This window comes from Lithobates pipiens, unplaced genomic scaffold, assembly GCF_037356315.1.
Source record: "Lithobates pipiens isolate NorthernLeopardFrog02 unplaced genomic scaffold, aLitPip1_a1.2 Scaffold_18, whole genome shotgun sequence".
NCBI classification, from domain to species: domain Eukaryota; kingdom Metazoa; phylum Chordata; class Amphibia; order Anura; family Ranidae; genus Lithobates; species Lithobates pipiens.
The window spans coordinates 134,921,045-134,934,594 of record NW_027507758.1 but is presented as its reverse complement, the minus strand read 5'-3'; the positions used below and the strand labels follow the sequence as shown (position 1 = coordinate 134,934,594).

The following is a 13,550-nucleotide window of genomic DNA, read 5'->3' as shown; positions in this document are numbered from 1 at the left end:
TGACAGCAGCTCCGTGACATACAGCGCTGACAGCAGCTCCGTGACATACAGCGCTGACAGCAGCTCCGTGACATACAGCGCTGACAGCAGCTCCGTGACATACAGCGCTGACAGCAGCTCCGTGACATACAGCGCTGACAGCAGCTCCGTGACATACAGCGCTGACAGCAGCACCGTAAGCAGCCCCAGGAGGAAGTCAGCACAGCACAGGGATGGTGTGATCCCCTCATAATAAGAACCCCCAGGAGGAAGTCAGCACAGCACAGGGATGGTGGGAGCCCCTCATAATAAGAACCCCCAGGAGGAAGTCAGCACAGCACAGGGATGGTGGGAGCCCCTCATAATAAGAACACCCAGGAGGAAGTCAGCACAGCACAGGGATGGTGGGAACCCCTCATAATAAGCAGCCCCAGTAGAAATATGACACCGCTCAACCTCTTCAAAGAGGAGGGTAGGGGCATATAGTACGGTGTGCTTTTTTGGGTCAGGGAAGTGAGCCAAATGAATTAAGAAGGTCTGTGTGCTTGATTCCAAAAATTGTTTATAGACATATACATGGTCTACTGATCACATGTGTTGAATTCCTCCGAGATCCATGCCTCATTCATTTTTAGAAATGTGAGGTAGTTAACACTGTCGTGAGCTAGGCGAGTACGCTTATCGGTCACAATCCCCCCTGCTGCGCTGAACGTCCTTTCGGACAGGACACTGGATGAGGGGCAAGCCAACAGTTCGATTGCAAATTGGGCAAGCTCTGGCCAGAGGTCAAGCCTGCCCACCCAGTAGTCTAGGGGTTCATCACTCCTCAGAGCGTCCACATCGGCCGTTAACCCAATGTAGTCGGACACCTGACGGTCTAGGCGTTCCCTGATGCTGGATCCGGATGACACCTGTCGATGGGTCGGCTGAAAGAATGACCTCATATCCGAAGTCACCAACACATCTTCAAACCGGCCTCTTCTTGCAGGCGCTGTTGGATTGGTACCCGCAAATCCTTCTCTGGGAGTGGGAATTGCTCCTCTGCCAGCGCACGCAAAAGCAGAATGCAGCATTTCTCGAAGCAAGGCCTGGAAGTGCTGCATTCTGACAGCCCTCTGCGACGGCGGTAACATTTCCGCCATTTTGTGTTTGTACCGGGGATCTAAGTACGTTGCCACCCAGTACTGGTCCTTGACCCTCATGCTTTTTATACGGGGGTCCCTATTAAAACACTGGAGCATGAAGGCCCCCATTTGCACTCAAGCGGAAGGTATGTGGTGGTGGTGGTGTTGTTGGTGGTAGTGTCTTTGGGGGTGCACATAGCAGAGAGTGAAGAAGAGGGTGCAGATCGAGAGGATGAGGAGGGTGCAGAAGAATAAGGCTGAGTGAGCCACTCAACCAAGTCTGGTGCGTCCTTTAAAGTAATTGAACGCACCTTCTGCAACTTCCCACTTTGGCTCAAGGCTGTTGCTCCTGCCCTACCCCTACCACCCCTGCGGAAGGGCCTGCCTCTTCCTCTGCCTGTCATTTTTTAAATCACCCTGTGACAAAACTCTTAGTCCCTATACCGCTGAAGGACTGCTGCAGTATAGGGCAGCGGTCAGCAGTAGTGCACGTCAACCCTATGTATTGTGGACCGATAGCGGTCCTTACAGAACAGCAGACTGTACTGCACTCAGGCCTATGTACCGTAGCACCCTATACCAAGTTACCAGTCCTTATAAAAACTTTTGTGGACCAAGCAGGTTGTGTGTTAGTGATTAGCAGACTGTACGTCAGTCCCTATACCAATGAAGGACTGCTGCAGTATAGGGCAGCGGTCAGCAGTAGTGCACGGCAACCCTATGTATTGTGGACCGATAGCGGTCCTTACAGAACAGCAGACTGTACTGCACTCAGGCCTATGTACCGTAGCACCCTATACCAAGTTACCAGTCCTTATAAGAACTTTTGTGGACCAAGCAGGTTGTGTGTTAGTGATTAGCAGACTGTACGTCAGTCCCTATACCAATGAAGGACTGCTGCAGTATAGGGCAGCGGTCAGCAGTAGTGCACGTCAACCCTATGTATTGTGGACCGATAGCGGTCCTTACAGAACAGCAGACTGTACTGCACTCAGGCCTATGTACCGTAGCACCCTATACCAAGTTACCAGTCCTTATAAAAACTTTTGTGGACCAAGCAGGTTGTGTGTTAGTGATTAGCAGACTGTACGTCAGTCCCTATACCAATGAAGGACTGCTGCAGTATAGGGCAGCGGTCAGCAGTAGTGCACGGCAACCCTATGTATTGTGGACCGATAGCGGTCCTTACAGAACAGCAGACTGTACTGCACTCAGGCCTATGTACCGTAGCACCCTATACCAAGTTACCAGTCCTTATAAGAACTTTTGTGGACCAAGCAGGTTGTGTGTTAGTGATTAGCAGACTGTACGTCAGTCCCTATACCAATGAAGGACTGCTGCAGTATAGGGCAGCGGTCAGCAGTAGTGCACGTCAACCCTATGTATTGTGGACCGATAGCGGTCCTTACAGAACAGCAGACTGTACTGCACTCAGGCCTATGTACCGTAGCACCCTATACCAAGTTACCAGTCCTTATAAAAACTTTTGTGGACCAAGCAGGTTGTGTGTTAGTGATTAGCAGACTGTACGTCAGTCCCTATACCAATGAAGGACTGCTGCAGTATAGGGCAGCGGTCAGCAGTAGTGCACGGCAACCCTATGTATTGTGGACCGATAGCGGTCCTTACAGAACAGCAGACTGTAACGCACTCAGGCCTATGTACCGTAGCACCCTATACCAAGTTACCAGTCCTTATAAGAACTTTTGTGGACCAAGCAGGTTGTGTGTTAGTGATTAGCAGACTGTACGTCAGTCCCTATACCAATGAAGGACTGCTGCAGTATAGGGCAGCGGTCAGCAGTAGTGCACGGCAACCCTATGTATTGTGGACCGATAGCGGTCCTTACAGAACAGCAGACTGTAACGCACTCAGGCCTATGTACCGTAGCACCCTATACCAAGTTACCAGTCCTTATAAGAACTTTTGTGGACCAAGCAGGTTGTGTGTTAGTGTTTAGCAGACTGTGCGTCAGTCCCTATACCGCTGAAGGACTGCTGCAGTATAGGGCAGCGGTCAGCAGTAGTGCACGGCAACCCTATGTATTGTGGACCGATAGCGGTCCTTACAGAACAGCAGACTGTACTGCACTCAGGCCTATGTACCGTAGCACCCTATACCAAGTTACCAGTCCTTATAAGAACTTTTGTGGACCAAGCAGGTTGTGTGTTAGTGTTTAGCAGACTGTGCGTCAGTCCCTATACCGCTGAAGGACTGCTGCAGTATAGGGCAGCGGTCAGCAGTAGTGCACGGCAACCCTATGTATTGTGGACCGATAGCGGTCCTTACAGAACAGCAGACTGTAACGCACTCAGGCCTATGTACCGTAGCACCCTATACCAAGTTACCAGTCCTTATAAGAACTTTTGTGGACCAAGCAGGTTGTGTGTTAGTGATTAGCAGACTGTACGTCAGTCCCTATACCAATGAAGGACTGCTGCAGTATAGGGCAGCGGTCAGCAGTAGTGCACGGCAACCCTATGTATTGTGGACCGATAGCGGTCCTTACAGAACAGCAGACTGTAACGCACTCAGGCCTATGTACCGTAGCACCCTATACCAAGTTACCAGTCCTTATAAGAACTTTTGTGGACCAAGCAGGTTGTGTGTTAGTGATTAGCAGACTGTACGTCAGTCCCTATACCAATGAAGGACTGCTGCAGTATAGGGCAGCGGTCAGCAGTAGTGCACGGCAACCCTATGTATTGTGGACCGATAGCGGTCCTTACAGAACAGCAGACTGTACTGCACTCAGGCCTATGTACCGTAGCACCCTATACCAAGTTACCAGTCCTTATAAGAACTTTTGTGGACCAAGCAGGTTGTGTGTTAGTGTTTAGCAGACTGTGCGTCAGTCCCTATACCGCTGAAGGACTGCTGCAGTATAGGGCAGCGGTCAGCAGTAGTGCACGGCAACCCTATGTATTGTGGACCGATAGCGGTCCTTACAGAACAGCAGACTGTAACGCACTCAGGCCTATGTACCGTAGCACCCTATACCAAGTTACCAGTCCTTATAAGAACTTTTGTGGACCAAGCAGGTTGTGTGTTAGTGATTAGCAGACTGTACGTCAGTCCCTATACCAATGAAGGACTGCTGCAGTATAGGGCAGCGGTCAGCAGTAGTGCACGGCAACCCTATGTATTGTGGACCGATAGCGGTCCTTACAGAACAGCAGACTGTAACGCACTCAGGCCTATGTACCGTAGCACCCTATACCAAGTTACCAGTCCTTATAAGAACTTTTGTGGACCAAGCAGGTTGTGTGTTAGTGTTTAGCAGACTGTGCGTCAGTCCCTATACCGCTGAAGGACTGCTGCAGTATAGGGCAGCGGTCAGCAGTAGTGCACGTCAACCCTATGTATTGTGGACCGATAGCGGTCCTTACAGAACAGCAGACTGTAACGCACTCAGGCCTATGTACCGTAGCACCCTATACCAAGTTACCAGTCCTTATAAGAACTTTTGTGGACCAAGCAGGTTGTGTATTAGTGTTTAGCAGACTGTGCGTCAGTCCCTATACCGCTGAAGGACTGCTGCAGTATAGGGCAGCGGTCAGCAGTAGTGCACGGCAACCCTATCTATTGTGGGCCGATAGCGGTCCTTACAGAACAGCAGACTGTACCGCACCCAAGCCTATGTACCGTAGCACCCTAGACAGACCAAGTTACCAGTCCTTATAAGAACTTTTGTGGAACAAGTGAGTTGTGAATGATTAGCAGACTGCAGCAGAAGGGCAGCAGTCAAGTATAATATTCTTTCTATATTTGGAAGAAAGAATATTATACGTGTACAAGCCTATTACCGTACCACTGATACCAGTCCTGAAAAGAACCTTTGTGGAACTAATAGTAACAGCAAGTCTTTAAAATTATCCTCACTGCCTGACACACTGCTTCCTGCCTGTCCCTATACAAATTGGCAAAAAAGAGTAGGCTGGAACGATTAGCTGGAACAGCTCTTTTGTGGACCTGATAGTAACAGCTAATGATGATGATGATGATGATGATGAAGAAAGACTAATCTGGCTGAGCTGTCCCTAAAATAGCAGCATACAGCGCTCTGTCCCTTTATCTAAACTGACAAAAGAAACTCAGGCTGCTGACCTAACACCTATACCAGTCCTGAAAAGAACTTTTGTGTACCAAATAGCTAGCGTTTTCTCTGTCCCTACTCCACACAGGATCCTTTCCCTACAGTGACAGAAGAAAGAATGTAAAATGGCCACCGGATCGGGTGTATTTATAGGTTAGGGGGAATGTCCAAGTGTCCATGAGCTGTCATGTCTCAATTGGTTGTCCTGTAACACATGATAAACGTGTCACGAAAGGTTAAAGTTCTTGTATACATTAAACACGTAAGTCCGCCGGGGCGAACGACGGAAAAAGGCGTTCGAACCCGCGGACGGCGAAAGTCGGAAATTCGCCGCGAAACGACCGCCGGGCGAACCGTTCGGCCATCACTAACGTACATTTCTACGGATGATGCCCTGTGGCTATTGGCAGTGTTGATGTTATTACCTCTTGTTGATGTTCTTACAACACTTGATAAACAGACTTTCACCTTTTGTATATAAAGCATTGGCTGCCAAACTGTAGCAAGATAGGTTATTAAATTGTTTGTGTACACATTCTAAAATACTTGTGTTGCATCCCATAACAACAGTTATTGTATTGTTGTTTTGGCTATTGGGGGTACAACAATATGTGCCTTATTGCAGCATTCTAATTCTGGCATGTATATAAGGTAACAAACCAAAAAACAGATGCACTTTATTTACATCACACAACTGCTGTCTTTTTAAGTAAATGTTATTGATTTTTTTTAACAATGAGAGCTGGTTGAAAACATCAAGGTGCATCCAGGGCCATTCTGTATGTACAAAAGTCTGCCCTAATATCAAACATTGTATTCAAATTTTGGTTCCATTTTAACCACTTCAATACCTGCCACTTTCACCCCCTTCCTGCCCAGGCCAAATTTCAGCTTTCAGCGCTGTCACACTTTGAACGACAATTGTGCGGTCATGCAACACTGTACCCAAATGAAATTTTAATAATAAATAGCTAATAAATAAGATTTCTTTTGGTATTTAACCACATGCTGCCCAGCACACGACGATGTACATTGGCACAATGGCTCAGCTGGGCAAATGGGCGTACAGGTACGCCCCATTTAAATTGCGGCATTATGGGCACGCTCCACTGCGTACTCCCTGACCATGACTCGATGTCCGCCGGGGGCCCGCGATCATGTCACGGAGTGGCAGAACGGGGAGATGCCTATGTAAACAGGGCATTTCCTTGTTCTGCCTAGTGACATGACAGAGATCTACTGCTCCCTGTCATCGGGAGCAGTGATCGCTGTCATGTCAGTGGTAGCCCATCCCCCCACAGTTAGAATCACTCCCTAGGACACACTTAACCCCTTGATTGCCCCCTAGTGTTTAACCACTGCCAGTGTCATTTACACAGTAATCAGTGCATTTTTATAGCACTGATCGCTGTATAAATGACAATGGTCCCAAATAGTGTCAAAAGTGTCTGATGTGTGCGCTTTAATGTCGCAGTCACGATAAAAATCGCAGATCGCCGCCATTACTAATAAATCTATCCTCTATTTTGTAGATGCTATAACTTTTGCACAAACCAATCAGTATACACTTATTGCGATTTTTTTTTAACCAAAAATATGTAGAAGAATACATATCGGCCTAAACTGAGAAAGACATATATATATATATATATATATATATATATATATATATATATATATATATATATATATATAATATAAAACTTTATACCAGGAGAACCCCTAAAATACATTTTAGGTCTTGGAGAACCCTTAGACTCCTTTCACACTGGGGCGTTTTTCAGGCGCTTTAGTGGTAAAAAAGCGCCTGTGAAGCTCTTGAAAGAAGCCTCATCTGCAATCCCAATGTGAAAGCCCAAGTGCTTTAAGAGCCCTTTCACAATTTCAGCTCCCGAAAAACACTCGTAAAGCGCCGCTTAAACTAGCAGCGCTTTACCAGCATTATTCGAGCACTATTGGGGTGCTTTTAACCCCTGCTAGTGGCCAAATAAAGGGTTAAAAGCGCCCATAAAACGTTGCTGCCAAAAGCGCTTTTCAGGCGTTTTGCAGGCACTTCAAATTGATTTCAATGGAAAGGGGCACTTTAGGAGCGGTGTATGCACCGCTCCAAAAGTGCTGCAAAGAAGCTGCTTGCAGGACTTTTTTTGACGCCCTGCCAGCGCAGCGCCTCAGTGTGAAAGCACTCTGGATTTTACATTGGGATTGCAGTTGTGGCTTCTTTCAGGTGCATTACAGGCGCTTTTTTTTTTAAAACTAAAGCACCTTAAAAACGCCCCAGTGTGAAAGGGATCTTAGTGTGAAAGCACTCGGGCTTTTACATTGGGATTGTAGTTGCGGCTTCTTTCAAGAGCTTTACATGCGCTTTTTTTAATGCTAAAGCAAAAATCACAAGAATATCGCGCTGGCATGAACCCAAAAGCTGCAACTAGAAACCATCTAATATCATTATGGACCAAATCAAAAAATTATGTGTAAAGTTGCGCTAAATATACGTGAAACCTATAATGTAATTTATAAAAATAAATTCCAATGCGAATTGTGTATGAAGCATGAATCCAAAATCTAAAATACACCATGTAGGATACCCTAAGGTACATATTCAATCTCAAAGTCCTCGCAAGTAAGAGACTATAGTTGTGATTCTAGTCCCCACAAAATGCAGAAAACAAGGAAATCAGTCTTTCTTAGAAGCTCGATGAAACTTCCAAATCTTGCCAATATCGCTTCCTGAATGGAAAAAGTTGGACTCTTACCGCAATGGATGGACTCCAAACAGACGGAGTCATTAGCGCTGGCAGAAACCAACCCTCTGCAGAGATCACAGGTGCACGCTTCGCTCTCACACACAGCTGGGGGCGTCAACACGTGTAAACATTCCGAGAATTGGTTTGTTTACAACCAGCGAAACTGGAAGCGATGAAATACTTGTTGCTTCCAGTTTCATAGACCATAGAGATGATCAAGGCTGTTCCAGTCCCTGATCAGCTCTATGGTCAGCAGGAAAAACCACCAGCTGAGACCCCGGGTTCCCTGGCTCCCACCACTTGTAAAAGCTAGGATTGCTTTTGCTAGAAAGTGCTCCGCCAGCTCTAAAAAAATAATACTGGGATAATGTCTGTGGCTACAGTATTACCACTGAAAGTTGGGCGGCATACAGGTACGCTGCCTGGCAGCAGTAGGCATCATCCCGGTATAGCCACCGAAAGTCGGGTGGCATACAGGTAAGTGGTTAAAGTGGTATTCAGCTCTTCCTTTAGGGTCTGTGTTCTACAATTACAAATTGGAGCTGAATGGTACTTTAAAGCTTCAACAAAGTCTTCTGAAAGCTCTGAAAATGCTTTGTCAAAGCTTGCTGTTCACACTGCTCTTATAGAAGCTGAAGCCCGTGTGAACGAGGCCTCACAGACAGTTAAAACGATAATTGGTGTCATGAAGCTGGCTCTGCCAAGTGGTGTGGGCCCCAGACACTATTGGCTCAGAAACAGCGCCCCCCTTCTGCACCTTCCTAGTTAGGGCTGTGTGTGGAGGGTGAGTTTGCCATCAGGGCAACACTTCTCCAGCAACTAAATTACAAAATTAATTTGGGTTATCAGTAGTCAATCTATTGCTCTCTGAAAAGCTGCAGAAAGTGAATCACAGTAACAATACACCAGTTCATTTAGAAACAGAACAACTTCATAAGATAATGTAAGCTAAACCATTGAGAATCTATTGCTGGTGTAGTGTCACCAGTGACTTCAGTGCCCGTGTGACCTGGTCCATTGTAGACATGGCCTGGTTCAGAAAGAGGTGGCTGGAAGTGCCAAGAAGTGGGCAGTGTCAAGCAAAGATGTTGAAATCTTTTCGGCCTTACTATTGCATAGAAACCCCCGGTATTATTTGTTTCTCTAATGCTTTTTGTTGAGGTGACACGCATAGAATGTTGCTGAGCCATTAGTTACGTTTATAGAGGTACATATCACTTACATCAATAGCATGGCCGTGTTGGTGATGAGTGAAGAGTTCAGTTTTATTCATAGAATCCCGGAGTGATTTATAAGCACACCCCGATCACTTCCCTTCTTGTGTTCTATGACAAGCTCTCTATGAATTTGCCTTTTTCTTGTCGACACAGATTTGGTTGAAACACATACTGTGATAAATATACCTGCTTCTAGATGACATTAGCATTGTTGTACCTTAATCCTCGCAGCATTCACTGCAATTATAATAAAAAAAATATAGATACTTTAAGGAGAGGACCTAATCATTCTGCTGCATGGGCACATGATAAAACCTGGTATTTCAGCATTAATATTATTTCATTTATTATTATGTATAAAGGCAAATTACTTTGTATACAGTTTTTATTGAAGTAGGAGGAGAGAATTATGCAATAAAAACCTTCGTAACAAAAAAATTCTATACTACCTTGAAAATAGAACTATGGGCAAAAGCAAAAATGACATTCCTGAGGAAGTCTGTCACCAGCATTAGCGCAAGGCTCAACACCCTTTCACAATTTAATGTTACATGACCTATTATCAACTATTTCTTTATGTACTGTATATCAGTTAGTTCACACCTACATGTTATACTAATGATAATGTGTGTGGCCACTGGTATGTTGAAGGAATTTATAGAATAACATAATATAATATAGTAGCACAAGTTTAGAAATTGAAGTGTGAACTAGTGATGGAGGACAATCAAACAGCGGAGTACCGGAGTGAAGAACTATTACTATGGGTCAATAAAAAATGGAGTAACAATACAATGAATGGACTATTGAAGCCAAAACACAATCAAAAGAACCTCAATACTAGGACCTCTACCCTATCCTTGGCAAAATGATCTTTTAACTACAGCAAAAATTGTATATAATATAATGAATAATGGTTGGGGGGGAGTCATTGGTATCAGTAAACTCAATCTAAAACATCCATTAAAAAATGGACTTTGACTGCCAACCCCAAAATCTACAATATATAAAAAAAAATTGATATGACACAGAGGAAAGCCTAAAATCACATTTTAATAATATATTCCTTAAAATACCAAAAACTAAAACTCTTTGGCCAAGATCATAGACAAACATACACAGACATACACAAGCCCTTGCTGCCTGTCATAAGTATATTATAACTGAAAAGCTGAAAAAGTGGAATATAGCCTATTTGTATCCATACATCCACAAGCAAATCAAAGCCAATATAGCAAGTCCATACTGCTATCTTGTCTTTGATTTGCTTGTGGATATATGCATGCAAGTGGATTATATACCATACTTATGATTGGACACTGACAGGCAACATGGGCTTGTGTATATCTGTGTATATTCTTGGCCAAAGAATTTGAATTTTTGTTATTTTAAGGAATATATTAACAAAATTTGATTTTAGGCTTTCCTCTAAGTCTATCAATTTTTTAATATATTGTAGATTTTGGGGTTGGCAAAGTCAGGTTTTTATGGATATTTACAATAGACTATTAGCAGAGGTCAATCAAAAAAGAGTACTTAGATGATTCATTTTTGGTAGTGGGATGAACTGTTGGTGTAGTTCAGCCAAAACTTGATTGCTACTATGATAAACAATTGGTGGGGTGTAATCAAAGATTGATTACTGGTTTGATTACTTATTGATGTGTCTATCGAAAATCTTCACCAGTGTGAAGTACCAGTGTGCTAAACTATTAGGGCTGGCTCACACCAGATGCAGTCCAGTGCATTTTTAATCTGGATCAAAATCGTATTCACAGTGTTTTCCCTGTATTCCAATGGCCCTAGTTCACACCAGTGTGTTCCAGTGGAGTCAACTAAAGTAGAACATGCTGCATTTGTTTCTGTATGGAACACATCTGGAATGGAGCCAGATGCATCAAAAACGTACCAGAGCGCACATGTCCAGAATTTAGATGAAGAAAAAAAGAGGGGAAAAATGCATCAGAGCGCATAAAAAATGCACCAGAATGCATAAAAAACAAGCATGCAAAAACACATCCATAATGCAAAAATTGTGGTGTGAATTAGCCCTTCATGCAAATCAATCCTAAAATTAGGAGAACAACCTATTATGCCTGTGTTTTTTCTCTACAGCAAGGTCCAGTTCTGGGAGTTCCGGTAGCTCGTTTAGCAGACATCAGCAATCTGAATACAATCCTCAGTATGAATATCATTCTGAAAGACACCAACAGTGGAATGTTCAAAGGCAGCAAAAAAATAGAGGTATGCTTGTAAACATATTGTGATAAATAGTATAGGTGTTTGCCACAATAAATAAAATCACAATACTGTCAAAAAATCCAGTCTACATTCATTTAAAAAAGGCAACATTGATGTACCAAGGCATTGATCTACCCATATAAACCACCTACTTCAGTCATTGAGGAATTTGTCCCAATAAAATTGACATTGCTTTCAGACTCATAAGAATGTCACTAGCGTCAGCCAAACTAATCAAATGAAGCACAAAATTATACATTTCAAGGACTTTTGACATTTAAAGTGATTATATTTAGTACTAGTGAGTTTCCCGTTTTTTCCTGTTAATCAAACACAGGGTTGAGATGAAAGAAATGTTTTATCTATGATCATCATGTCTGATGGGTTGTTTTGAAGACTACATTTTTAGGTTTCACATTTGTCATCACATACCTGTAACTACACATGACTATAAGGGCAAAGAACTTATGAGACTCATATACCGTGTAATGTGTGCTAGCAGGTATTTTCCTACTGCCTATAGCAACAAAAAGCAGACTACCTATTTCATATTAAAGTGGAACTGACCTAAAGAAGTAAAGATTTGTTGTGTATTATAGGGGACATTTAGAATTAATTATGTCTCAGTATCCTCAAAAATATGTATTTTGTCCTGGTATTGTGAGGGTGCCTAGGTCTAGGTCTGTGCCTAAAGCCTAATAGCTGTATATCTGCACTATGATCTAAGGCATTTCTGCCTCTGGCTGCAAATCTCAGAATATTTGGTGTAAGAATGGAAGAATTGGTGATATCTGCTGTTTTTCTTTATTTCCTTCATGGTAATGCTAGGTACACACAGGAATTTTTAATTTTTTTTCCGTTTAACCCAGCAGGCTGAACAAAAAAAAACTGAGGGGTCGCCATACTAACTAAGCGATGTTAGTGTGGTGATCTCCCCCGCTGAATTATTGTGTTCTGACAGGGAGAATACCCCCCACCCTCTAGAACATATTAATCAGCACTCGCAGACATTGGCTGCAAGTGCTGATCCGATGCTGGTTTTCCAGCATGCATGTTCGATAAAAGCTGGTCGTTAAACCAACTTCTGTCAGACAAGCCGGTGTACACACTGGCCAAATGTTGACCGATTTCTGATGATACTGGCCGAAAATCCGTCCTGTGTATACCAACCTTACATCGGTAATGGGAAAAAATCAGCTGCAGGGAGACTATAGACAATATTGGTACCTAGTCATTTGTCCTCTACCTGCCTGTTTTTGGGCACAGCTTTCCCAGTTCAGTTCTTCTTTAAAAACCACTTCCCGCCCGACCTATAACAGAATGACGGCCGGGAAGTTGTTCTGTTATCCTGACTGGGTGTCATATGACATCTAGTAGGATAACATGCCGGTGCGCCTGCGGGGGCACACAGCGTGGCGATAGAGAGTCTCCGATCATGATAAGAAGCCTCTGATCAAGCCCAATCAATGCCCATCAGTGCCATCTATTAGTGTCCATCAATGTCGCCTGTCAATGCCAATCAGTGCTGCTGGTCAGTGCCCATCAGTGCCGCCTGTCAGTGCCCATCAGTGCTGCATATCAGCGCCACCAATCGGTGACCATCAGTGCTGCATATGAGTGCCCATCAATTCTACATATCAGTGCCTCCTTATCAGTGTCCATCGGTGCCACCTCATCAGTGCCCACTCATCAGTGCCCATCAGTGAAGAAGAAAACAAAATGTTATAACAGAAACAAAGAAAAACTTTTTTTAATTTTCAAAAATGTTGGTCTTTTTTAGTTTGTTTAGCAAAAAATAAAAACTGCAGAAGTGATCAAATACTACCAAAAGAAAGCTCTATTTGTGGGAAGAAAATGATAAAAATATAGTTTGTGTACAGTGTTGTATGACCGTGCAATTGTCATTCAAAGTGCGACAGCGCTGAAAGCTCAAAATTGTTCTTGGCAGGAAGGGGCGAAAGTGCCTGGTATTGAAGTTATTAAAGCCAGGACAGCAAGATATGACAGCTTTAACTGATTGGTTGCTGTGGGCCTTAAGATTTTTTTTGTTAAATATACTTTTCATACATCAGCAAATAGGGGACACTCTGTCCTACTTGCATGCATGCAGTACATGTTAGCAGGATGTGCCATTAGAGCACACATTGAT

At 43.8% G+C, this 13,550-nt stretch overlaps 1 protein-coding gene across 7 annotated transcripts in view; it reads left to right on the top strand.

The window, feature by feature from the left end:
- The window catches only part of FAM120B (family with sequence similarity 120 member B), a 199,259-nt gene that overhangs the window by 172,814 nt on the left and 12,895 nt on the right, over positions 1 to 13,550 (top strand). For 6 of the 7 annotated variants that reach the window (XM_077486155.1, XM_077486154.1, XM_077486153.1 and 3 more), the window contains one exon: positions 11,276 to 11,404. The exons of the other annotated variant lie outside the window; for it this stretch is intronic. In XM_077486155.1, coding sequence (XP_077342281.1) covers positions 11,276 to 11,404 — 129 coding nt within the window. The remainder of the gene's footprint in view (positions 1 to 11,275; positions 11,405 to 13,550) is intronic. 7 annotated transcript variants of the gene reach the window in all.